This window comes from Leguminivora glycinivorella, chromosome 5 (assembly GCF_023078275.1).
Source record: "Leguminivora glycinivorella isolate SPB_JAAS2020 chromosome 5, LegGlyc_1.1, whole genome shotgun sequence".
In the NCBI taxonomy this organism is placed as follows: domain Eukaryota; kingdom Metazoa; phylum Arthropoda; class Insecta; order Lepidoptera; family Tortricidae; genus Leguminivora; species Leguminivora glycinivorella.
In genome coordinates, this window is record NC_062975.1 from 8,241,177 (window position 1) to 8,268,554 (window position 27,378).

Genomic DNA, 27,378 nt, shown 5'->3' on the forward strand with positions numbered 1-27,378 from the left:
TACCAACAAATCGGTACTTTTTGTCAAAAAGTAGCCTTCTATATTCATCAGATAATTCAAAGTTACGGTGAACAGAGTATAGTTACATTTCTATACGCTCGTTATTTTTATAACAACGGTCCCAAATTATATTATACCTACTAATTTTATTTCGTTTGAACTACATCTGGGCAGACCAATAACGTATTAAAATTGGTATTTAATTATGTATATTCTACGGTAAAATCGATAATTAAATCAGTGTTTAAGGCTTTCTGTCACTTTTTTTTTTTAATAATTTGTTCTGCCATTATATATTCCCAAACAATAAAATTAACATCGAGCTAGGCTATTCGAGTATGTAGTTCATTTAAAAATATTGCTTTACCAACTCTATACAAATTGACATCAACTCCTTTACGTTCAGGTGATAAAGTATGATAGCATAAGAATGTCACTTTAAGAATTATTCTAATATATAGTTAAACATGAATTATAGTTCAAAAGGTCAATTTTATACAACTGTAATAAAAATAATCATACCAATAAAAAAAAATTTAAAAAACTGAACAGTGAAATTGAAGTTTGGGTTCCTAGACTGTATTTCTTTTACCCTACATGACAAAATGACGTCAATATGTTTGTATTTTATAACTTATCAGTATGGGCATATTGATTTCTTACATTGTTAGAACGTCTGACACCACAGGGGTGCTTTTAAAACTATAACGTAAATTTTAAGGGAAGATTATTTGTATCGAAATCTTTCACTTTGTCGCTTACCATTAGCACGTGAGTTGTAATATCTTTGTCAAATCATTGTTATCATAAGCGTCAAAGAGAGGTTTCTTTGGTTGGAAATGACACGTTTATGGTTACTTCAAGTAACCGTTTTTAAACCACCGATTAATGTTTTTTTTTTCAAGTAACCTTTTGAACTAGAACAAGTAAAGTTATCTGTTATTTCCTCTCATAGCGACCGCCGCTCTGAAGCCAACAGAAGCTGTGCGCCGCAGTCTACACACTACTGCTGCCGCGGCCGGCTACGGGCTGTCGAGCGACACTTCAAGCCAATCACAAATGTTAAAGCTACGTTATCGTATTAGTTACTCGTCAGTGCGTTGGACGTTGGACATGTGTTTGCACAAATGTTTGTTATAAGCACATTTTAGATTAGGTACGTTAATGTATGATTTTGACAAGGGGAAATTGTCAAGTTATTATACAAAGAAATGAGGAGTCAGAAACGATGAATGAGAAGCGCTGGTGGCCTAGCGGAAAGAGCGTGCGACTTTCGATCCGGAGGTCGCGGGTTCGAACCCGGCTCGTACCAATGAGTTTGTCTGAACTTATGTGCGAAATGTCTTTTGATATTTGCCAGTCGCTTTTCGGTGAAGGAAAACATCGTGAGGAAACCGAATTAATTCCAAAAAGGCTTAGTTACCCTTCAGGCTGGAAGGTCAGATGGCAGTCGCTTTAGTAAAACTAGTGTCTCTGCCAAATCTTGAGATTACTTGTCAAAGCGGACCCCAGGCTCCCATGAGCCGTGGCAAAAGCCGGGATAACGCAAGGAGGATGATGGTGAGTTAGAAACGGTGTTACCGACCGAGATATCAAGAAAATATTAGTTAGGCTATACAGAGGTGAATCGGATCAAATGGAGAATCGGGAATTTCACCGTATACAAAGAGACTTGTGTTACTTTTGGCATAAGAATTTGCTTCTTCTTCCTAGAGTTATCACGGCCTTTTGCCACGGCTCATCAGAGCCTTCTAAAGAACAGAAGATTGTCCGTTAGATCCGATTCACCTCGACGTACCGAAAGCTTTTGACTTATTAAACATTTATACTGTTTCAGAAATATACTTAATGTCTGTCATATCATATACAATGCAATAACACGTCCAATATCCAACAAAATGTACCGACGTACAAAGAGTATATATGACGGCATAAAGGTTATTTACAATCATGTCTACAGTATACAGAGATAGATAAACATTGGTATATTACTCGTACCATATTAAATATTATTGTAGTAGTTTATTCCGTGCACGAATCTCATATTAACCTTTCATAACGAAGCCCCAGGAACTTTAAATACTGTCTGACTTCATTATCTTTGAGGTTATGTATAAACAGGTGAAAGCTATGACAGGACAATGACAGATAGTTTGATTTTTTTTTATTCAAAACTATGGAGTGTAGAAAAAGAAGGTGGAAAACCTGTCACAGTAGAACTGTCTAAAAAGTGTCCAGTAATCGGTTCTCAATTATAGTTACCTAGTAATCTCTCCGATGGCGTTACGGGACCACCAAGTGATTGACATGAAATTGACGGAGTGAAGTACGCTGTCAGCGATTTGAAATTTGCCCACGAGGGGTTGGCAGCGCCACCTATTTATAGTTTTATAATTATGTGCACTTCTTATAAGTACATAAAGATATTCCTCCTTCTCTTTCAAAACAAGGTATATAGACATCAGCAGCGGCTGATCCATACAAGCCGATTCCCACAGGCTTGCCTAAAATTGATTACTAGTAAAGTACCTAATGTAAAAGTAGGTTTCTTTTTACTCAGTGTTGCCTAGCAGAAATTTTCACCAGCCGCCACTGATAAACATCATCTACAAACGATCACCTCTGCATACATAACCTCGGACATCCCCTTATAAATATTATTGGCCGATTATATAGTCTGTAAGCGACTAGGCACTGCTAGTAGGCAGTGATTTAAATGCAAATCAATTGAATCGTTTCCCTTAAGCATTGGATGCTAGTTCTACAATCTTTCTCGAAAACTATCACCAAGAAACCCTGATTATTCACGTCAGAATTTTAAGGATGAGGTACGATGGTACATTAAATACTCATTATGAGTAGGTTAATTAAAACATCAATCAATGATAATAATTAATATGAATTGATTTTCTGTTATTCCAAACTAGAGTTACACTAAGCTAAGTTGACAATGTTTTCGATAGCCCTGCCGGTGCAAGTGTTAGTTTAAAGGACAATTTTCTTTGAAAATATAACGTTTACTTAACCCCTGCACTGACGGGGCTATTAAAATCACTGGCAATTAACTTGGTATAACTATAATTGATATCGATTGACTCAGTTCAATATAATAAGGCTCTAAGAATAATTAATCCCACATATAGATAGGCGTTCTGTATAAAAAGCTATTCACTGTATTCTTATATAGTTTATTATGAAACCCCATCCTTAGTGATTGAAATTCGTGGACGAATATGTAAGAGCTACATTATTATTATAAGCGAGGTTCCAAAGTAACGTATCATTAAAAACGAGGGGCAGGTAAAAAATCAAGTATCAAAACTTTTTTGTGTCCCATATCAGTCGTGTTATTTGTGCAAATGGTTTATAAAACAGTTATCAACAACAAAATTTTGTCTTGAAGTGTTGCTCAAAAGTGTCTGGTAACCATATAGCTTCCGACAGACATATAAACAAGTGTATACAATATTATGTTTTCTATCAAAAATGGACCAATCATGGCAGTGATGATTACTGAATCAATGCAGTCATTGGTCGATTTCTCCCACTCTTATATGTCTAGCAGACGCTCCAGTAATATAATTGAACTGAGACTCTATTTTCAAATACCGAAACACCGATTTGATAATAACTGGAAACCGTTTCTAGATTATTCTAGATTGACCTAATTATTTTCAAGATTATGAATCTGACTTCGGAATTTGAACATAGCTCCTCTGATCTTGAGATTGCGACCGGAACTCGACCTAATGTATACCATTCCCTCGCAGAAAAGGCGATTTGTTTAAATGTTTCTTAACCCTATTTATATTAAAAATGTTATTGTTACTTGTCAATATTTTAGTTGATAATTATTAATTTTAATGTTTGGCTTTATTATGATTAAACTCTGCATCGGGTAACTGAATATAGCAAAATTTCAAAGTTTATAGTATAAGTGGATCGCTCATTCTCCGAGGGGACCCCGCGTGTGGCTCGCAGCCCCTAACTACTCTGATATGGTCTCAGTCTCAAGACAGTCCGTACGTCTGATCTATGATACTCTCTCCCTACTCGAGCTACTGGCTTGTGCGTTCTGTCGACGCCTCGGACAGTATTATTATTAATGTAGTTTGAACCTAAGTTCATCAGGAATGTTTAGAGCCTGCGCCGAAAGCGCGCACAAGCGTCTGATATGTGGGATGATGTGTGTAGCGCCTCGGGCCGCCCGCCGCAGATCCGACCGAAGGGTACAAAACTGGAGCGTACCTGCATATACGTATATAATTATATACAATGTACATTACAATACGATAAACACTATAGAGGCTACGGGGCGGAGCGTCGGCGGCCGGCGAGGCGGGTGCCTCGCGCGTCAGTGTACATTCTCACAATAATATACATCGTAACTCGCTCTATATATAACAAACATTACGAACGCGCACCACGCTCGATAAACAACATAATATACAGCAGAATCGTAGCACTCTTTCGATTCGATAAAAAAATTGACTAGAAAATCTCAATTCGCTATGAGCACTATGTGTGCGTGGATGAGGGAGGGGAGAAGATGTCGGTGGCGCGCCACGCCTCCGCCTCCTCCTCCGCGTCGTACTGCTGCAGGAACGGGTTGGTGGCGCTGCAGTAGCGCGGGCTCAGCGCGCCGCCGCCCGCGCCCGAGTTCAGCGTCACGGCCAGCCCCGCCGACGTGCCCGGGATGGCGAACCGCGGCGAGTCCCGCGAGCCCGCCTCGCGCCCAGGCGTCAGGTCCCGCGGAGTACTGTCTCTAGGAGTGCCATCTCTGGGCGTGCTCGTCCGAGGGGAGTCCCGCGGAGAGGCTCGAGGCGAGTTCCTCGGGGAGGCTCTCGGAGAGGCGGCTCGGTCGGGCTGCCGTAGGATCGAGGACACGGAGCCCCCGTGTTTGATTGTGTCCGCCGGGCTGTGGCTGCCGGAGCTACTGCTGGGCGAACCGGGAGAGGAGACTGTCACCTGACGGGAGCGAGGCGGAGCGGGCAGAGGCCCGCGGAGAGGCGACTGCGGACGATATTGGCCGGCCCTGACTGATGAGAGAACCTACACCAAAACACAACTCATTAATTTATGAAATTCGTCGCTATAAGTAGAGTTTATATGGTCCCAATGCTTTAGAAAACAGAAGTGACTAAAATTATTATTCTGTGCCCATGAGGATGGATTGACTAAATGAGTGCTTGCAAGAAGCATAAAGCAGAATAAGCATTGACATATGATTTTGCACCTTACTTTGTATATTTTACTTATCTGGTTTTATAAACATTAGCACACTAAATTAATCTTGTATAGGCTAGGGAATGAAAAGTCACAGAAAGAAATGCTTGGAACATAATATTTTACTTCGGAACTTTTTTCTTTAGAGGTGAATGTGAACATATCAAAAGACAGTCAATAAGCCGGGGACAGAGGAGGGATTGAACGTATTGAATACGTTTCGGTGTTTCGCTTATAAGTATCTCAAAAACTATACGTGTGTTACCGAAATAATCACTATATCAAATGAAAGCTGTTGAAATTCTCTTTAAGTTGTATTCTCAATTTTTGAATTACTTTTTATAGTTTTTGAGATATTGACTCTCGTGTAGTGTATACGAACATGTGCGGGCGGCGAGCGGTCGGGCGCGGGCCGAGCCGAGAGAGCTGGCGGCGGAGATGCTGCTGATGCTGCCACTTGAGGCCGATATGGACTGACTGAGGGCGGAACTCGGCCTGCCGAACAAGTATGATTCCAAGGCTCACAACCAATACTTCAAAACTAGTATCACATACACGGTGAAATAAAACGGACCGGGCAAACTTTGCATAGTGACTTTTGTTGATTATAAAACAATATTTATTATGAGACCAATGCTGAAATTGCAAAAAAAATTGGCTGTTTCATACATTTCGACTGTCATGATGCTTCTAATTTCCATGGAACCCAGCCAAATTTTTTTTTTCGCGATTTCAGCATTGGTCCATAACAAAAGTTGTTCATTATGACCTCAAAAGTCACGTTGCAAAGTTTGAACGGTCCTTTTTTTTCACCCGGTATGTATGTACGGGTCTTTAATTTCGACAACATATTCTTAAATATGAGACCACCATTTTATCGTATTTTGTAACGCATTCAGTGCCAGCGCATATTAAGCTCTGTGATATTCTGTGATCTGTGTGATGTTCTGTGCCACAGTGAATTTTTTCACCCGACAGTGACAATTGTCGTCCGAGAGTAACCCTTCCCCGTTTATTGCAAACGGGACTTAATTTCTCATATATAACTAACTATGTCTTAACACCTCCAGCGTTTCAAGAAAGGAGGAGGGTTAAAAACATACTTACTCGTATACGCGATTAAGTCCCGTTTGCAATTTTAAATATGTGTGTAAAAATCGTGAAAGTTTAAATCAGTACTGTTACTTTATCAATCAAATAATAGATACAGCAATGTTACTGTCAAGTGCAATGTCACTTTGGTGAAATAGGCCACTGGATGCGTACCCGATAAGCGATAACATTGTCGTAAGTAAAAAATTATCAACGACAAGAGTGCCCGCCAGACGGGTCCTTTGAATGTGTTATCATAATCATAATTTAATGTAGCTTGAGTTTTGGTTGTCAACCGATGATTATATCTATTTACAAAATCTGCTGAAATATGTATCTAGACTATCTAGAATCATATTTCTTTAATTCCACTACACAGAGAATGGGTCTATGTTCCACTATAACTACTTTTGCAGCCGTCATCGATAGATGAACTTGAAAGACTTAATCTATTTTGTAAAGTATTAAATTAAGTACCTAATGATTAATATTTTATTATTTTAATTATAAACTGAATTATTTCTGTGTGCATAAAATTTAAATTTCACTCAATGGCTCTAAGCTTATTAAATTGAAACTAGCTGAAGTTGAATTAGAATTGCCACTTTTTAAAATTACGATCGTACGATTCATTGCTATATCCATTCTCCATAATTTAATCGCAGGTAAAATTGTTGGTTTAAAAAAAAGCGGAAGTTGTTATGGGTTATTAAATGTATTGTTGATGAACGTGCCATATAGTTATGCATTTACAAAATAATTGCTAAGTGCTGTAGTATGACGCCGATAGTGCAGTAAATACCTATAAATACTGATAAAATGATTCATTTTTAACCCCTGACGCAAAAACAACGGGGTGTTATAAGTTTGACGTGTCTGTCAGTGTGTGTGTCTGTCTGTCTGTTTGTCTGTCTGTCTGTGTGTGTGTCTGTCTGTGGCATCGTAGCTCCCGAACGGATGAACTGATTTAGATTTAGGTTTTTTTGTCTGAAAGCTGAGTTAATCGGGAGTGTTCTTAGCCATGTTTCATGAAAATCGGTCTACTATGTCGCGGTCGGGGGTTTTTTCTAAATTTTAATTTTGTGGTTAGGTTATAGCATAGAGGAATAAGTAAGGGAAGAGTTGTAACTCCATACATCAGTAAATGCGAGTTATTTGTAGTGACATCTATCGTCATTCACTCGTCAATCACGCGCCAACTAGCGTAAAATATCAGTACTGCTACTCGACACTAGGTGCCGACAGTATTGCGTCTGCCAAAAATGTAATATTAAAACAGTTTACACCTTATATTATAAGCTGAAGTAATTGAAAGCAAAGTACTGATTAATACTATTGTAATATTAGCTAAAAATTGTTGAGCAATAGACTTTTTGTTCGTCGTGACGTCTATTGACAAGTAGCAGTACTGATAATTTACGCTAGTTGGCGCGTGATTGACGAGTGAATGACGATAGATGTCACTACAAATAACTCGCATTTACTGATGTATGGAGTTACAACTCTTCCCTTACTTATTCCTCTATGGTTATAGTCGTATTGGTGAGTTACCTTGGGGGAGGATGAGTGAGGCCGCTTGCGACGCACTGACTCTGTTTCCACGCAGCCCGGTTGCTGGCTCGCCGCGCCGAACTGTCTACAAACATACATGCGTTAAGGTACTGCTTAGCCCGGCACATGATGTGTTCACTTGATTGTGTAGCAGTGGCGGCTGGTGAAAATTTCTGCTAGGCAACACTGAGCAAAAAGAAACCTACCTTAACATTAAGGTACTTTACTAGCAATTAATTTTAGGCAAGCCGGTGGGAATCGGCTTGTATGGACCAGCCGCTGCTGTTGTGTAGTGTATGCTACGTTTCAGAAATCGAAGAAATCAGTGTGCGTAGCCGAATGCACAAACGCTCACGAAACACTCACGATAATATCTCTTTTGTAGCTATCTATCTCTATCGCTCTTGCGTATTGGCGCGACTGAGCCAGACTACATTTCTGCGGCGTTTCGGTGGCCAAATGCCATTTGGCTACGGGGTCAGTTGTCTAGTCGATAAGTTCAAATTAGTGAAAAATTTGCTTATCTTCCTAATCTAATTTTAAATTTAATAACATTTTTTCCTAATCAGAAAGTTTATTAGTACATAATAATGCAAAACTATGAACTTTCTTGTTATGTGTACAAAGTTACTTGAAACACCAGAGTAGGTTATTTTCTAACATTAAGAAACTAAAACACAGCTCTCACAAGCCAAAAGTAGGATTTTTAGAAGCAATATTTTGAATTTTACGTATATCATATTTAATTATCCAATAGACTATAGATTGAGCCCACACATATTTAGTGTAGCCAGTTGCGGTTGTCTATTGTTTGCCCGACAGTCATTTAACATAATATTCATTTGCCCGAATCTAACTTGCCTGAATTTCATTTGCCCGAATGATTGATGGTAAACATACCATAAAAATCATATGACATACTCGTTGTTTATCCGAATATTACCTTCCATAATCATACAATGCCATACTATTTGTTAGCCATATTATTAAGTGCAATAATATGGTTTCATAGAATATTCAAACGCCATAAGCAATTATTGCCATATTAATTGTTGCCCATATTATTACCTAACCTAACCTACTTTCTGATAGCAGTTTCATTTTCCAGGGGTCATAGTTCTAACCTAACCTAACCTACTTTTCCAGCAGTTTCATTCTCCAGGGGGTCACAGTTCTAACCTAACCTAACCTACTTTCTGATAGCAGTTTCATTTTCCAGGGGGTCGCAGTTCTAACCTAACCTAACCTACTTTTCAAGCAGTTTCCTTTTCCAGAGGTTCACAGTTCTAACCTAACCTAACCTACTTTCTGATAGCAGTTTCATTTTCTAGGGGGTCACAGTTCTAACCTAACCTAACCTACTTTCTGATAGCAGTTTCATTCTCTAGTCCTTCTAGTAAGGTAACTGTACACTATTCCGGGATAGTAAAATGTGGTACATTATTCTGGGATACTTTGGTTTTTGTCGCAAAATAAGGAAACTATCAGTAAAATCTTAATTTAAGGCAGTATTTTATTAACTATAGATCAAATAGAACCAAAAAAGTCGATTTTCGAATATCTATCATATCTTTTGAAGCCGTGAGGTACCTCCAAACGCGTCAGTCGCAACCACGCAGTGGTTTCTATGGGCGTGTTTGACGGTGAGCTTAACGCGGCAGCGGAACTTCTTAAGGGTTTACTGTGATGCGGGTAAGTTTAATAATTGTCTTATAGTTATTAAAAGACATTTATATCATCTTTTCAAATTAATTTCAAGCATATTTTAATTAAAATACCCGCTCCCGGAATAATGTACACCATTTTGACGCGGTGTACATAATTGCGGGAGTATCCCGGAATAACGGAAACACAGTCCGCAATGTTTTTATGTTTTATTACTATTTGCGGTGAAGTATATTTATATATTTGATGTAAATTTATTGAGTAAAAATTACAGATTATAGTGACATAATTACGGTACATATATTTTTTAGATTTTAGTCTCATAATTGAGTACGAAATGTATACTCGTTGAGTAATACGTGCGAAATATTGGAGTGTGGCATCGACATTAAATTTGTTTTATTTCACAAAATTAAAGCACAAAGGTTACTTATTTCGATGTTTTGAGTATAATTGTTATATAATCTTCCAATGTACTAAGAAAAAAAATTTGTTTGTCTTTTAATATAGCCTTCGTTTTGACTGCCGTAATTAAAAGTACACGACTTTATATGAGTGTATCTTATTCCGGTATGCCTATATAAAGTATATTAAAATATAAAAACACAAAATAAGGTATAGAGACCCGACTATTATGTTTTTAAACTTCCTTAGTTAGCTAAAAATCTTTATATCGCATATTGGTTTGAGTCAGTCTGTCCGTCTACGATTTAGCTCAATCATTATTACTACTAGAAAGCTAAAATTTACATGAGGATAATAACTAATAGGATAGACATATATAAATATAAAATAGTACAAATTAGTCATACAGTCAATCTGTGTAAGAACGGCCTATAATATTTATTTATTGAGTACTATTTATTTATATATACATACTTGAATAACGTATCACCACCATATATCTATACGGTGTAGCTCAGTGATCACCAGTACCAAAAAACAGAAATTTTCACGAGTACCGTGCAATTTTTATAACCGGCAATAGCTTCTGGATTGAAATTAAATTTTGAAAAAAAAAAACCCCGACATCGTAAAGCGTTTTTCATCAAACATGGCTAAGAACACTCTCGACTAATTCAGCTTTCAAACGAAAAAAACTAATCTAAATTGGTTCATCCATTCGAAAGCGATGCCTTAGACAGACAGTAAAACTTATAACACTCTGTCATTATATCATACAATAGTTATACCGTAAAATATCATATTTCCCATCCCACCCCAACCCATCAAAACATTGCCAATTATAAAAAATACACTCTGTATAAGCATCTATCAAAACGATATGTGCATTTATATATTTATGTAAACAATATTTTTAATTCGTTTTTTTACATTATGCTTCAACAACGTGGACTTTAAAGGTATCCCGTAATTACGTACAACGACTCCCGGAATTGAAGCCATACCAAAATTGTATCCCGGAATTATGGGCAAACTAAGGGTTAAGTAAAACAACGGTAATTTCTATAAATTAGAAGTTACGATGCAAAATAGTGTCTTAAATCCATCGTAGAAGACTTATCCTTAAAATAAAATAATTAACACGACTAGAAACTTCACATATTTTTTACAATCCTCACTCAAAGTAGGAAACGTCTTAAGTTCCCGTAATATGGGACAGTTACCTTACCTATTATAGTAGTTTTCGATTCTGCCAAAGCACATTATGGAAATTGACTTTTCTGGACGCTAATTTGTATGACAAATGATGGTATGGAATGTGGTAATTACGGATTTCGATGATTCTGACAAATGACATTATGGAAACTGACTTTATGGGAAACAAAGTTTCTGGCACTAGATTAATATAGTAAACAATGATTATGGCATAAGTTGTTATGAGAAACAATATTATGATTGTTGAATAGGATGGCAAATAAAATTATGGCAAATGAAATTCTGGCAAATGGGGGTATCCCGCCAGTTGCATGTGAGAAATAATATATAATACTTTTGGTTACGGTGACTTTTTCATCGATTTCTGAACTTAATTTGAGTAAACTAAAGCGCATTGAAAGTAGCTCCAGATTTCAGTCTGGGATTTTCCCAGAAATAATAATCATTACTAGTGATGATTTGTGCATGCAAGTTGTATGTTCAATTTTAGAATGATTTGCATCATGTTAGTAGTGTTCATATTTTGTCTACAGTGCGGTCAAATCTAATGGTTTGATGTATAAAGGAAACAAGTAATATGCGAAATGACATTACCTGAACGTTTAGGCGCCGGCCATATCTGGAGTAGACACTGAAGCACATGGATCGGTCTTTGATAGTCGAGGTCCGTAGGCGGTTGAGAGTGGAGCATTAGCGGGGGCGCTAAGGCCACCGCTAAATGTTGTGGCGACATCTTGTTGCGGTCTTGAGCAGCCACAACCAGCGCCAAGTGGTCTAGTAGGAAGACCAGGGTGGCGCGCGCGGCGCGGGGCAGGCATTCTACTATCGAAGCCATGAGACGGGCGTTGCCTTCTCGGTCATCCGGAAGACATACTCCTGTATGAAAATAATAATACTAGTAAATGAACAGAATGTTGTAGAACTTATTTTATTGCAAGACACAATCACAAACCATACCTACTAGCATAGGATGCATCCTCTCTGGCTACTTCACAATAACATCTCAAATATGAACTCACGAACGCGAGAACACAACTCATGCTAGCCAGTCAGCCGTTTCCTTCAATTCTACTACCGCTCTTACACACGCATACACTTCTACAGGAGTACGGAATACCAACCCAGCGCATCTAGCGTCATCTGGTACAAACACCGACTGAACAGCGGCTGCGGCAGCTCCCGAAGGTAGTCCTTGAGCAAGCTTGTGATGACGTTGATGTCGAGCACCGAGTCAGGTGCCAACTCTACTCCGCGCGCGTTCCTCTCGAACGACTTACGAAAAGTGCAATTCTTGGGTGAACCATATATGTAACTAGTGTAGTTCAGCAAGAACTGCACAGAATACCAACCCAGTGCATCAAGCGTCATCTGGTACAAACACCGACTGAACAGCGGCTGCGGCAGCTCCCGAAGGTAGTCCTTGAGCAAGCCCGTGATGACGTTGATGTCGGGCACCGAGTCTGGTGCCAACTCTACTCCGCGCGCGTTCCTCTCGAACGACTCACGGAGAATGCGCTTCTTGTTCGCTGACCCGCATAATCGATATAGGCCTGCAAAATTGTTATTGTTAGGATTTCAATACAAAAAAGGCAGTTGAGAAGAGCCCCCTAGTAAACACTAAACAGTTACCCCCTACTGTACTAGGGAACCATCTCATATTAAAAACTCCGAGCCAAAGCGTTTTACACTTCGTTTCACGATCATGACAATCCGTTATACCGGGTCTCCCTAAAACAAATGCCAAAATGAAAAAGGGTGATAAGACATCTCATTAGCTACCACATTTTGCGAATTTGACCTTAATGAAATGACATAGTTTTCTAGATATCTCAGTGACTACTACACTAGAAAACTGAAATTTGATACCAATATGTTGAGGTACCCCCCAATAAGGGTTTACTAAAATCGTTTTTTGAAAATATTCATATTTTCGGAAATAATCGCTCCTAAAGAAAAAAAAGTGTCCCCCCCCCAAAAATTTTTGAACCATATGTTTAAAAAATATGAAAAAAATCACAAAAGTAGATCTTTAGAAACACTTTCTAGGAAAATTGTTTTGAACTTGATAGGTTCAGTAATTTTCGAGAAAAATGCGGAAAACTACGGAACCCTATACTGAGCGTGGCCCGACACGGCTCTTGGCCGGTTTTTTTACTTATTTTCTTTATGTTTTGTAAATTAAACAGCTAATATCTCAAAAACCATGTCATTTTTATTAAGATCAAATTCGCCTAATGTGATAATGTGTGATAAGTTGATGAGGTGTCCTATCACCCCTTTTTGTTTTGGCGTTGGTTGCTTTTAGGGCCATCCGGTAGAAAACGGGAGGCTCGGCAAAAATTTCGTCGTAAAATTGTGTGAACGTGTAATAACTGTGAATATTCTTGTCCGCATTAGGTTAGGTTAGGGAAATAAATTCACCTATAATATCCAATCCTCTCCGCTCAATCTCCTCAACGCAACGTCTCACGATAAGAGGCACTGGCGGCGCATGCGCAGGTCGCACTTCCCGTGCCACCACCGCGTCGAGCTCAGCCCCGAACAACGGTGGCGGCGAGAGGCGTGGCGCGGCCGGCCGTCTTCGGAACAGCTCGTGCGGCTCCGTGTGACGGACGCGCACGTATAGCGTACCGCGGGGCTCCATCTGTAACAGAAGACAGCTGAGTAAAAATCCACATGCGGGCAGTGCACGGAGTCTAGCCGCGGCGAGCACTCCTATATGCCTGAGGATGGGTCTTCCAAATGACCTGAAACATGTCGCAACAGTCGCAATATAATAACGTGAGTACAACCGTATATTGATTAAATATTTGAATTATGTCTCACGAAAGTTTCACGTCTATAACTTCCTGTATCTTAGCCAATTGGTGATTAGGCAATCTCGCCAACAAGTCGGACAGCTCCGCGGTAACATGAGCACACCCAGTACGTTCAGCTGTATGTAGGTAGCTCTAACTCCAGCTCGAAAGATTCGTTCCAGTTGAACTGAAGCTGTCTCCACATACGCGTACCTTAATAGCCAGCTGATGATTAGGCGACCTAGCCAACAAATCAGGCAGAGTGACAGCACCGCGGTAGCATAGCTTGTGCCGATGCTGCGGGTCCCACGAGTACACCAGCACGTCCAACTGTCTGTTGTCCACTAGCTCTAGCTCGAAGGACTCGTCCCAGTCAAACTGAAGCTCGCCTGTACGGACCTGATGAAAAATATTTATATTTACAGATGAGAAAAAAGAAAATGAGAAAGAGATAAAGAATATTGAATTTGGGACTTAACGGTCCCCATATGGTAACCCATATTTGGTAAAATTGAACATGCTTCTGAAAGTTTTCTTGAAAGTTGCTCAAGTACAGAAGAAGAGAATTAGCAGAGAATGTGAAGTAATAATGTGTCTTCCTGATTCTTCACATGGAGGATGGCAGTTTCTGGTGGGCCAAATACCAAAAGGTGCCAACCATGTCATCAAAATGGATTCTGGTTCATCGACAAAAATATGATAAATAAGAACGGCCACAATCTACAGTGAAGAAAGAAGTAAAAATAACTCACCACAGTCCTCGCTTTATGAACTCGATCACACTCAAGCACGCAATACAGGTCCCTGGGCGCCACGGCGGCTGCGCGGGCGCCAGCGGCCCGACGGCGGCGAGCCGGGCGAGAGCCCGTGGGCGCCGGCCGCAGGTTCCGGCCAGCCAGCAGGTGCACCCACAGCATGCCCGACACGCCGCCCGACAGGCGGGACAGGCCGGTCATGGAGGCCGACAGCCCGCCTGAACCTGGCTTCTCCACTTTGTATTTTAGGAACTCTGGAATAGAGAATGTTGGGTTTTATAATGCGTCAAATTGGTGCATCTGGTTTTAAGTATAAATTTTATCGAGAGGTCATTTGCACCTATAAAGTAATTTTAGACTTTTTTTGTATTTGTACTTTTTAGAAATGGGTAATACTTCACCGACAAGATGATAACTCTTAAATTAAAGAACAATCAAAATATATGTCAACATTATTTTAATTTGACCCATTCTCTCAAGTTGATTTCTAGCTAAGTTTGTCAACATTATATAAATTTGAGCCATATAAGGTTGCTGATTCGGTCATTCAAAAGTAGCTACATCGTATGTCGTCCGGTTTTCTCACACATATTGATTTGATATCAGATATCAATTACATCTAGTAGATGTATCTAGCAGTGTGGGTCCATGGTATTACGTACCTACCTTAAAACAACAGTGACTTAAAACGGATTTCTTAACTCGGCTGGATTATTGCAACTGCATTAGTCCATAAAACAACAATGACTTAAAACGGATTTCTAAACTCGACTGGATTATTGCAACTGCCTTAGTCCATATATGCACATAACTTGTTTTGTAATTCCACCCCTTGTGGTGCCAGGCACAATTCTCTACTATATTTAATGAGTAAGAAGCGAGTTTTCTGCAGTGGGCAGAAAACGATCCAATGAGCATATATGGGTTAGACCCCAAACATTAACCAATAAATACTCACCATTGGGATTTATATCTAGATGGCGGTGATGTCTTGAACCAGGCGTCGGCACTGGGCTGGGGTTCGGGCAGTTGAACCTCGAGCCCAGTTCCAGTAACTGCCTCACGCGTCGCGCCGATGGAGACCCGCCGGCCGTCGGTCCGAGCTGCTGAGAAGACAGCGAGCGAGCAGGCAGGTGCCGCGGCCGCTCTACGCGCCGATTCGCTAAACCGAGGGAAGACCCGAAACGGCTGCCGCTTTCCATCTGAGAGTGGTAAGGTTTGTTGAGTTAGAAGAATACTCAATATCATTGCTTTGCAAAGGTCTCTTCAAGATCTTTATTCCAAAACAGGGGAAATTTTCAAGTAAAAGATACCACATTGCCACTCAATAAGTATGTATTAAATTTAAGGTTTATTGTTGTCAATACAGTTACCGACTGCGTGTCTTTTCTTCTTACATTTACTTAACCCGGGTGTCAGGTGCCCGACAATACCCTATTGGTTGACAACGGCCCTTACTCGTAAGGCTGGTTTTAGGGTGATGCGGACCAACCGCGCTGAGCGATCGACACGGCCAATTAGTATAAAGTTGTGATGTTACCGTCCGCGCGGATCCGTCCGCTTTACTCTAAAACGCACCCTGTGTGCGTAGCCGAATGCGCAAACGCTCACGATAATATCTCTTTCGTTATCTATCTATCTATCTCAAAAATGACAAAAATGACTATTGTTCGCTATCTATCTCCATCGCTCTTGCGTGTTGGCGCGACAGAGCCAGACTACATTTCTGCGGCGTTTCGATTTCGTTTCGCGTCGCAGAAATGCCATTCGGCTACGCCCTCTGAACTTAATACACATTTTTGCGGTGCAGATCGCTCCACGCGGTCGGCACGCGTGGCACTGAAACCAGCAGTTTTTGAATACTCACATTCTTGAGTGCGTCGTGAATGTTCTCCGCGGAGTAGTGCGTGGGCAGGCGCGGGCGCAGCGTCTCGTACAACGCGCTGGTGGAGGGCGCGCGAGACAGCCACGCGCGGTACTCGTCCGACGTGAACACTGACGGCGAAGATGGTAAACCTGTGGTGAGGCTCCAGTACAATACTGTACGTACTTAACTCTACTGCTAGGTTTGCTTAATTTTTTTAGTGAATCGTATAGACTCAACAGACTATTAACACTAACTTAATTTAAAAGTTATGCAGTAATATTCTCATAGAAGTGTCTCTTTGAGATTAAAATTGTTACATGGATAATGAGAGTCGTGCAATTAATTAAGCATGAGCATTAATTATTTATTAATTTATTATTAAAACAATAACAGATTTTTCTACATTATTTTTCAGAAGTCTTTGGAACGATAATGTAGGTAAGTATTAAGTTTCATTAATTACCTCTGGAAGAACGTAGATCTAAACGTGAAGACAATGGTTCCGGTTCATCTTGTAGAATACTTCCTGCACGCCTCGATAGCCCTAACCTGATAAAAAAAAATAGAATTAGTGGCGAGTCTTGTTTTTATTAATTATCGAGATATAAAACAATATAACAAGCAATTAATCTTACCGCTGGCCCGTATTCCTGACGTCCCTTGGTAATGAGTTAAACTTCGAACTAATATCCCTTCCCAGCGTGCTGCTTCTATACCCACTCAATCCAGAGTAATATGGCGTTCTAGTGGGCGCGGTAGCCTCCGTGTCCGACGAATAGTCTAAACTTCTGTTCCTCCTGCTCGTTCCGAACTTCGTACTATACGACGGTAGTCCTAAACCAGTCGTCCCGTAAGTACCTCCAAGGGTACCGAGACCAGATCCTGTCAAGCCTCCTCCAAGACCTGAACTCGTCAGGCCAGATCCTACTAGGCTTGAACCGGTTAACCCACTAAGACCAGTGGTGGATAGACCAGACGGAAGCCCAGGGCCTCCGAAACCGGAGCTAGTTAAACCACTACCGGTCATGCCACTGCCTGGTAATCCTGATGCTCCCATTCCGACTCCATATCTTTGATTATATCTTGATAAACTTGAAGCTGAAAATAACGAACAAATTTAAGTGCAATTTCTTGGTAACAATCTACATCAAAGCTCCTTATTTATATCAATTGAATTGGAACTTACCACCAGTAGCGGCAGAAGCCTTTAAGCTAGACCTTAGCAAGGAATGCCGACCAAAATCAGAGTGAGTTTCAGCTCTTGGTAACTGCTGTTCTGAACCAGATCGTGGAACTCGTGGATTAAATCGCGAACTGAAAACAATTAAACATGTCAGTCTTCATAATTAAAGGAATGACAAGCTGGTATGATGATGATTGTGTTAATATTTTTAAATTAAAGGAAAAATGGAAAAATCACACCTCCGGCAGGATTCTTGAACCTGCGACCTATGGCTTTGCCGCAGCCATCGCTCTCACCTAAATATTATAAATATAAAATTACTTATAATTTGATCTCGCCTTTTTTTCAAATTACTCTTTACGCTGCGATTGATCAAAACAGTTTGATCGAATCCCGAAAAAGGACTTAGGATACTTTTTACAATAAAGAAGTAAAGGCTGGTGTCGAACTTTTATGAGCCATGGATGCCTGCTGAATCTGAGCGAATTTATGTAATCCTAGGGAATCCTAGGGAATTTATCCTTTCCCTCAATTTTTAAACGCCTTAAGGTGGCGTGTGTTAATATTACCTTCCACTATCAGACGGATAGAACGAATGCACCTTCTCAGCAAGACTTTCTAATGTATTTGGATATGATCGCTCGTACGGCACAAAATGAGTTGCTGCTGACTTAGGCTGTTCCGTGATTACCGGTGGTGGTGGGCGATAGCTGGAAACAAACAAATATTTTGCTAATAATTATTTAAAATGCTAATCTGAATAAAACATGAAACTCAAAGCTACTAAGAATGCGTTGGAATTCAGGGGGGACGTATCTAGTTTCAGCCAACTACGTTACGCCCGGCCCAGCCAAGACATTGGTCTAAGCGCGACAGCGGTGAGCGGCAGCCATACGTGCGAATGAAAAGTGCCATCGCTGTGTCTCGCTCCAATGTATGGCCGCCGCTCACCGCTGTCGTTGCTGAGCCATAAGGGTTTCCCCAAACTTATCGACTCGGAATCGACTCTAGCCGACCAAAAATCGCTCGTTAGTGTGAAGTATATTACGCGTCGTCGTCGCTTAACGCATCCGTACGCATGTGCATACCAACGAGCGATTTTTGGTCGACGAAAGTCGATTCCACGTCGATATGTCTGGAGAGACCCTAGCGGTCTCATGCCACGGCTAACCCTAACTTTCATAGATTAAGTATCAATATCTGGGAGACCGAGCTTCGCTCGTTCTATTTTATTATATCACGTCTTTAGATAAAAAAAAACCGGCCAAGTGCGAGTCGGACTCGCCCACCGAGGGTTCCGTACCTACAAAACTATTAGGTACTTTTACATTACTCAGATAAGTCTAAAGACTGGGCTAGGCTAGAAGTATAGGTTCTCTAATGAGCATAATTGTGTTTAGCGCCACCTCTCGACGAATTCGCGAACTAATTAGCACAGCTTGCGTGAGGTCTTTTATAATGTTAACCAAATTCAACATTTTTTATTTTATTTTAAAGTAGGTGTTTTATGTAAAATTTCGTAGCTATAAATTTTAACACCTTTATTCATAAACGTACACTAAAGTTATCCAGCCGATAAAGTTCGTTTGTCCCTTTCTATCACACCAATACGTCGGAAAGGGACAACCGAACTTTATCGGCTTGATAACTTAGTGTACGTTTATGAATAACGGGGTGAGTATTACCGTATCTACTGTAAAAATGTAATGTATACGGATTAATGAATTTAATATAGATAGGTAATTATTGATATGTGGCAAAACGAAGGAAATTGTTTACACCTTCGCAATAAGTATCTAATGATATTTTTTTAATTTACCATGTTACTTCACGTACCTACTTAGGTACTTATTTTAAAAACTCTAAAAATGTCTATTGAGTTTCTGTCGCAGACCACCATGTGGCTTCTGCATATTCTGCGCTGTGATAGAGTTGCTATAGTAGGTATGTATACATACATACATACAATCACGCCTGTATCCCATAAAGGGGTAGGCAGAACACATGAAACTACTAAAGCTTCAGTGCCACTCTTGGCAAATAAGGGGTTGAAAGAAAACGAAACTGTCGCAGACCACCATGTGGCTTCTGCATATTCTGCGCTGTGATAGAGTTGCCATAGTAGGTATGTATATATTGTATAATAGGCAATAAGAGGCAAAAAACATATTGTGCCAAAATATTTAAAATACCTACAGTCATTTCCGAAACGTGTGAATTCATGTCAATACTTTCTTTTATCAGTATTACACGGAGTAGGTAAACGTTTCGTGGCAGCGGCAGCGCACACTGCAGAGAGCGCACGTGGACACCGGCGCGGCGCCACAGAATATATAATAGCACAAGTAAAGAAGGCCCACTGCTTTGATGTTTCCGAAATGCCGCCTTTTTAAATACCTACAACATTCTTACAAAGAAACGAGCCGCACGTGCGCGGCGTCCGGTGATAGGGTTACCAATGGATCCAAACGAATTAATACTCACATTAAATGTTATATTATTATATTCAAGTCTTGAGTACTTTCTAGGTATATACGCTGTATTTATATATTTTTGTTCAAGGTTCCACCATCACAAGCCTTATTGAACTTTTCCGTGGGACTTAATCAGTAGTAGATCTGTATAAGAATATCTTTTGGTATTTATTTTATTCAATATGTCTATTTAATTAAGTATTAGGTATTAGCCATTCCACCCGCGGACATCGCTTAAAAAACTAAATTAGAAAGTGCGAACGTGCATTCCGTGAGAATGTGCGCCACCCCTGAGTAGGCCGCGAACTCGCGGCCACTGCTCGCGGCCGCCAGGATATACTTGTAGCGCGGCGAATGCGTCTGTGTGCGTGAGCTAGGTATGCATACAACTACAACTGCTGTAGGCACCGCCCCCCCCCCTCAGCGCGTCCTTTGCAGCGCGGCGATAATCACCTAGCCCTAAGGCCCTGGTTTCTCTGGCCCGTCACACGCGCCCGGCGGCGTTTGGATGTGAGCCGCATGTGCCGCTGTGCCACACGCTGTCGGTCGCGGGTGCGTGGGTTTTCTGACCCTTGGTCACCCGTCGTCGGCGATGGAACTCAGAAGCTCTGGTAGACTGATTTTTGAACTGTTGTGTTGTGCTCTGATCAAAATGAATGCAAAAATACTTACATTGTAATTCTTAGAGGAAGAAGATTATCCATATAAATATTGATATTACCCAAAAAAAGAGACAGTCAAACGATATTTTTGTATGACACCGGCAAAAAGAAAGTGAAATTTTTAACTTGGTACTCAAACACTTGCATTGTAAGTAAAGTAAAATTTACATCATATATTCGATTAAGTATATCGAAAACAGTTCACAGAAGTACAATTCATCCATTGAATTACTATGTACTAACATACTAGAAATTACACCCCAAACAAAGTCTGTGCTCCGGCCGGTAGCGCGCGGCGCATGCGTGGGGAGGTACCGTGTCATAGAGTAAGACTTGACCAATAACCACCTAGACGCGACACTCTTAGTGTAGACTTTTTTTATACTTTTTGTAAAATACTAACCCCCTTATTCATAAACGCACACTAAAGTTATCAAGCCGATAATAGTTATTTGTTATACAAGGGGGCAAAGTTGTATTTTAACGCCGAGTGTGGAATTGAAAAACGAGCAAGTGAAAGGATTCTATAGTTGAACCACGAGCGAAGCGAGTGGGTTGAGAATAGAATCCTGAACTTGCGAGTTTTTTAACACACGAGAAGTAAAATACATTTGCACCCGAGTGTAACACAAAATTTTTCCCCTCACTATAGCGAGGAAACAACAACGCAAAAAATGCGTTTATCACTGCTTCCAGTAGTTCCACAGGTAGTAAATCATCTTTGTTACTATATTCACCTACATTTATCAATTTTAAAGCAGTTAATTTGAATTTATTCAAGGTCAAATTACTTTACCCACTAGTGGATAAAATGCGTTTTTACCCGCTGGTATTAAAGGACAAAACACGTGTTTCCGAGCTAGTGAGGGGAAAAGTTCGTTTGTCCCTTTTCGGCGTATTGGTGTGATAGAAAGGTAAGAAAGGGACAAACGAACTTTATCGGCTTGATAACTTTAGTGAACGTTTATGAATAAGGGGGTAAGTAGTTTAATTTTAGCACTATCATACATTGTGCTATGTTTAAGTTCTACTAAGTGAAACAAAAATACATTATTGATTTTTTTCATATACCTACTTTAATTGCCCTTGAAAAAAATCATAGGTTATTATTGTATGAAAATATCGATTACAACTCGTGTTAGAACTGTGTAGTATTCATAAGTATAACGTGAAATAAATTTAACATTTCTCTTTTATATATTACAAACAGAATATAATCACAATTACTATACTTCATTACCTACATGTCAAGTCTGTGCGATTATGATGCGATTAATCTATGATTTCGTTTAACAAAATGGCAGCGATAGCTTCGCGTTTGAGGAGCGCGTCCCTTCATTGAAATAATTACTTAAATAAAGATCGATTAACATAGCGTGTATACTAACCGATGAAATGTGACACGTCAGTTTTATTCGATTTTCCCGTATGGCTTAAACAGCATCTTGTTGCGCAGGAAGGCATTTTTACATATTTGTGTGCAGGCAGAAACATAAGTCCAATGGACTTATGTTTGTAGCGCAAACGTTTTGCTCGCAGTGTCCTCTCTAGTATTACCTCAATGAGTTCATCATTATCTTTAGTGAAGTCAGTCATTTTCCATATCAAGACGCCACCCGCCGTCCGTTGCTATTGTACAAAACGAATACACACCGTCGCGTGCGGCGTGTGACCTTCGCCCGTCGAACCACCCGCCGCCGACGACGTTTCAAAGAAACCACCCTCAAACATTTCCGAACAAAACATTCGAACGTCGTCAGTCGCGGACCCGCGTAAAAAACCACAACACGTTCTATGAACATTGGTCAAGTGCGAGTCGGTTTTCGACTTTTCCATACAAAGAACTCATGAGCGCCTGAACGACTGTGATGGCAAAGTTAACTTTTCGCACTTTCAAGACTTTACGTATATATCTCGGAAACGATAAGAGATAGAGCAAAATGGACTTCAGATTTGGGCTGTCGTTGGCACAAATTCTATGTTTTCGTCAACAGAGACCTTTTTTGGACCGATTTGAACAAAATTTTGCTCAGTCCACTTACAAACGGTCTTAAGCGCCTCCTTTTTAGTAGGAACTTAAGTCATTTTGGCAAATGAAAAAAAAATTGAACAATTTCTAAAAAAAAAAAAAGACAGAAATGAATTTCTTTCTACCTGTCCATCACGCTTACAAAATTTTAAGACGTTTAGTAACTGCTTGCAGCGTCAGTGAGTGAAAATCTTAATTTGAGTTTTTTCTCGTAAGTCCGACTTACGCTTGACTGTAGATTTCTAATAGGTTTTCCTGTAATCTACAGGTAGAGGGCTATCTCGTGTATTTTTTTGAAAATTTTACGCTAAGTAGTTTCGGAGATAAGGGGGGGGGGAATGGTCATTTTTTGTCTATTTTCTTAAATTACTTCTAAAGTACCAAAATTAAAAATTAAAAAAAAATATATTTCAAATGCTCATAAAATGCTCTTTCATTTGATATATAACACAATATAGTTTTAATAACTTTGATTTTTAATTTTCAAGTTTACCCCCCAAAAGTGACCCCTATGATTAAATTTAATTTAATTAAATTACATGTCCGTCTTTGGGCCACAGGTTTACATATGTGTACCAAATTTCAAGTAAATCGGTCCAGTAGTTTCGGAGAAATCGGCTGTAACAGAGGGACAGACAGACACACGAGTGATCCTATAAGGGTTCCGTTTTTCCTCTTTGAGGTACGGAACCCTAAAAAACTTATAAATACAAAAAAAACTGGCCCGGGATTCGAAACCCTGGCACCTGCGATGTGTTTGCGAACATTAGACCGACCTCTTACGACTGAGCTACACCCAGCCGTTGCGCGGTCGGCGAAATTAACGACCATATTTGGCGTTTACTAACGCGAAAGAAAAACGCATGAAATCGCGAAAATTCGCGTTTTCCGGGATCTAACGCTAAGCTAGATCGATTTTCCACCCCCGAAAACCCCTACAAAACAAATTTCAGCGAAACCGTTAGATATATATATATATATAAATAAATTTTGTTTTCATTATTTTCTGTGTTTTTTGTTATCTAAGTTTCGTGACGCATTGGTTTTACTGTAATGTCATGCAAACATTGCTCGTTTAACGGTATAAGATTTGTCTGTGAGTTACCTCCATGTCGAGTGGTCAGAAGGCGGTCGTGAGTTGTAGTACAAATCCAATGCGTTTGAGTCGGGCGAGAGCGCGCCCAGTTGCAGTCTACTGCGTTCCTCTCGGCCGTCGCCTACGGGCCTCACGCCACCGCCCGGACCCACTGCTGAGCGCAGTGTACCGTGACTGTAAGACCTGTAAAAAAAATTACATTTAATATATTGTTGAAGCGCTGGCTGGATGTCGTGACAGCGGACGTGCAAGAGAACAATCTTACAATTCAGGATGCCAGAGACCGGGCAAAGTGGAGAAGATTGAGCAGGAAAGCACAGACACAAACACTAGGTTGAAGAAGAAGATATATGGTTTAAGGTAACATAATACAAATTCCTAATTGGCGACAAGACTAAATAGTACGAACATTTCGTAGTTCTTCAAACAGAAGATAAACGAGTAAAGTCCGTCGACACGACCCTGGTGCCGTAGCTGAATGGCATTTCTGTGCCGCGGAATGAAAACGAAACGCCGCTAAAGGTAATCTGGCTCTGTCGCGCCAATATGCAATATCGATAGAGATAGATATCTACGAGCGTTTCGTTTCGTGAGCGTTTGTGCCATTCGGCTACGTACCTCTCTATCGTCGTCGTCCCTACAATCTCGATCTTGGGCTTGTACTCCGAACAAAGTGACAGGTCTGTTCCCGGTTTACCAGAACATTATCACTGTACTGCGAGTAAAGTCCGTCAACTTGATCCGAATTTTGGTCCGAATCCCTATAGTCGTCGTTGCAGCCCCGCTTGTGTTTTACTCCGAACGAGGTAGCAACAAGTCTGAGATGTACTCGAATACATCACTTACTGTGAATAAAGTCCGTCGACTCGATCCCGATCTCGGTCCCGGTCTCTGTCGTCATCGTCCCGGCAGTCCCGCTTGAGCACGACCACTGGCGGTGGCTTGTGTTCCGAACGAGGAAGGGACGGTGAGCCTGGCCCTGATTTACCTAATGACAATATTCGCTTATGTTATTATCTGATTATGATTACATTTGAAAACTCTATAATAATTTTCCATTTGATATTTTTAGTTTACATGTTGTTTGGCATTTTTGGGATTCGAATATCAGGTTATGTATGGGGAAAAAAATAAAAAAACGTATCTCCAGAACCGTAGCTCCTAGGACCTAGGTTCCAAAGACGAAAAGTAAGGAAATGACGCCACAAATCCCCAAAAAAAATGACAGGTCATATGCCAAACAGTAACACCCGGTATAATAGGCTTCTTGCCTCCTAGTCGAATCAGCTTCTTTTTAAGAACTGTCAAAACGAATTTGAACGACTTGCTAATATGGAATTTATATGAAATCGAATTGAGTGACGTCACGGTCAACTCAGTTACTTTCTATATTTCTACTACCTGACTTATTAAATAGAAATTAGATTTAAAAATAACTTCTGTCCATGTTTTTCTTATAATTATCTGATGCTTTATTTCGTGTATGGTGTCCAATATTTTATTTTAACTACAGTCAAGTTCGCTATTGGTAGGTATTGGTATTATTTTTACCTTTCCTCTGCCTCGTACAGAGCAGCAACCGCCTCGGTATCGACATGATAATAACCACGTCATCGAGCGACATCCGCCGCACATCGACGAGATTCACCGCCAGGATCTCGTCTCCAACCTTGAGGCAGCCGCTGTTGTACACGGCAGACTCCAGAGCTATCCGTGAGATGAACACGCCGTCAGTACGCGTGCCGCCGTCGCCCTCCCGAATGTATAGGCCCAGCGTTTGGCCTGGTCGCTTCACGATTTCCACTAGTTGGACTATGTGGCGGGCATCCTGGATTAGACAATAAAATAGTGGTGAGTGACCTACAATTTTTGAAAACAATAAAATACGTAGGTATCATAGTTTTCACACACAAACATACATGAATTCATGCCTGTATTACTGAAAGAGGTAGGCAGGGCATATTAAAGTACTCAAGTTTCAGTGCCACTACTGATGTGCCGACGGAAAGTTTCCAAAATTCTGAAATTTTCACATAGGAAAACTTCGGAAACTTTCCATACTTTGTATGGACAATTATATGGATGGAAACTTTCCATTTCATGAATTTAAATTCCTTTTATTTTTCGTGAAAGTTTCGTGAATTTTTCAAGAAATTTAAGATTGTTTTGGAAACTTTCCGCAACTTGCACATCACTAAGTACCACTCTTAGGTGGTTAAAAGAATACTAAATCGTGAGCTCATTTCCCAGACCACAATTGAACCAATATTCAACAGTCAACTTCTACGACACCCACTGGAGGAAAGGAGGTGGTACATTTTTTAACCTATCACCCCAAGATAAAGATGATGTAGATATATTTGCTGATAGTGCCGGTGTATTTTACAGGAAACTAATAAGGTGTATAGATGTGATATAAAATATGTCTCAGATCTCATTGTTATTAATATTTTTAATGTTTACTCAGTGTTTGTTTTTATCTCCAAAAAGTTAGCTATAATTACCACATTAAGTGTTTTGGTGTAAAAGACTTATGAAGAAAATTACACAAGTTAACCTTGTGTAATTTTTAATAAATAAATAAGGACATACTTATAACTACTAGTAACCTTAAAATTTTAAGAAAAGTTAATATTTAATGAAAATTACCTAATCGAAAGCAAATATTTAAAATACCGCTCAAATCTAGCCCTAAAACCCTAAAGCTTAACAAAGTGAAGTCAAGCTACAAAATAAATTCACCAAATCTTATTCACGGAAACGTAAACTCAATTCAGAGTGAAGCTATTTATCGAATAGATCTGTCCAATCGAGTCCCAATCTATCTCCCGCATTCAAATAGGCGTACAATCAAGCCGCGGGCTCCGCCGCAAACGCGAGTACCTCCCGACAATGCAGGGTTGTTCAGAAAGCATATTCACCGGGTACGCGTGATGTTAACCAGTGTAATCCTCAAAAAGGACTCTGTATCACCGGCAATATTAGATTACTCTTTGAACTCTTTGTAATACAGTAACTTTGTCGTTTGAAAGTATCCGGGGTCGTATGAAAAATTTTCAAAGTCAAATCAAAGTCGGATAGTTCTGATTTTTTGCAATCGAACTTGTTTACGCTGTTTTGGCCTTGGGATGAATAATCCGAAGTTGTCACTGCAATGTCACCGTTTTCTTTCAACCCCTTATTTGCCAAGAGTGGCACTGAGCTTTAGCCTGCCTACCCCTTTATGGAATACAGGCGTGATTGTATGTATGTATGTATGTATGTAGACAGGATTATGATAAAATTTACTAATAAATAACATTATTAGTTAATATTAACTACGTTCGATTAAAATTAACTATGTAATGTTGTGACAGTATG

The 27,378-nt window shown here is 40.1% G+C and overlaps 1 protein-coding gene across 1 annotated transcript in view; it reads right to left on the reverse strand.

Moving 5' to 3' along the window:
• Positions 1-1,446: 1,446 nt before the first annotated feature.
• LOC125226382 (rho GTPase-activating protein 100F) overlaps positions 1,447-27,378 on the reverse strand; it is a 71,846-nt gene continuing 45,914 nt past the window's right edge. The window contains exons 5-21 of the mRNA XM_048130354.1: positions 25,570-25,846; positions 24,865-25,006; positions 24,028-24,201; positions 18,327-18,467; positions 17,761-17,888; positions 17,210-17,672; positions 17,038-17,123; positions 16,575-16,723; positions 15,666-15,909; positions 14,705-14,961; positions 14,166-14,351; positions 13,576-13,798; positions 12,504-12,704; positions 11,749-12,030; positions 7,870-7,950; positions 5,609-5,721; positions 1,447-5,052 (exon numbers count right to left, since the gene is read on the reverse strand). Of these exons, the coding sequence (XP_047986311.1) occupies positions 4,519-5,052; positions 5,609-5,721; positions 7,870-7,950; positions 11,749-12,030; positions 12,504-12,704; positions 13,576-13,798; positions 14,166-14,351; positions 14,705-14,961; positions 15,666-15,909; positions 16,575-16,723; positions 17,038-17,123; positions 17,210-17,672; positions 17,761-17,888; positions 18,327-18,467; positions 24,028-24,201; positions 24,865-25,006; positions 25,570-25,846 (3,681 nt within the window). The 3' untranslated portion in view covers positions 1,447-4,518. The remainder of the gene's footprint in view (positions 5,053-5,608; positions 5,722-7,869; positions 7,951-11,748; positions 12,031-12,503; positions 12,705-13,575; positions 13,799-14,165; positions 14,352-14,704; positions 14,962-15,665; positions 15,910-16,574; positions 16,724-17,037; positions 17,124-17,209; positions 17,673-17,760; positions 17,889-18,326; positions 18,468-24,027; positions 24,202-24,864; positions 25,007-25,569; positions 25,847-27,378) is intronic.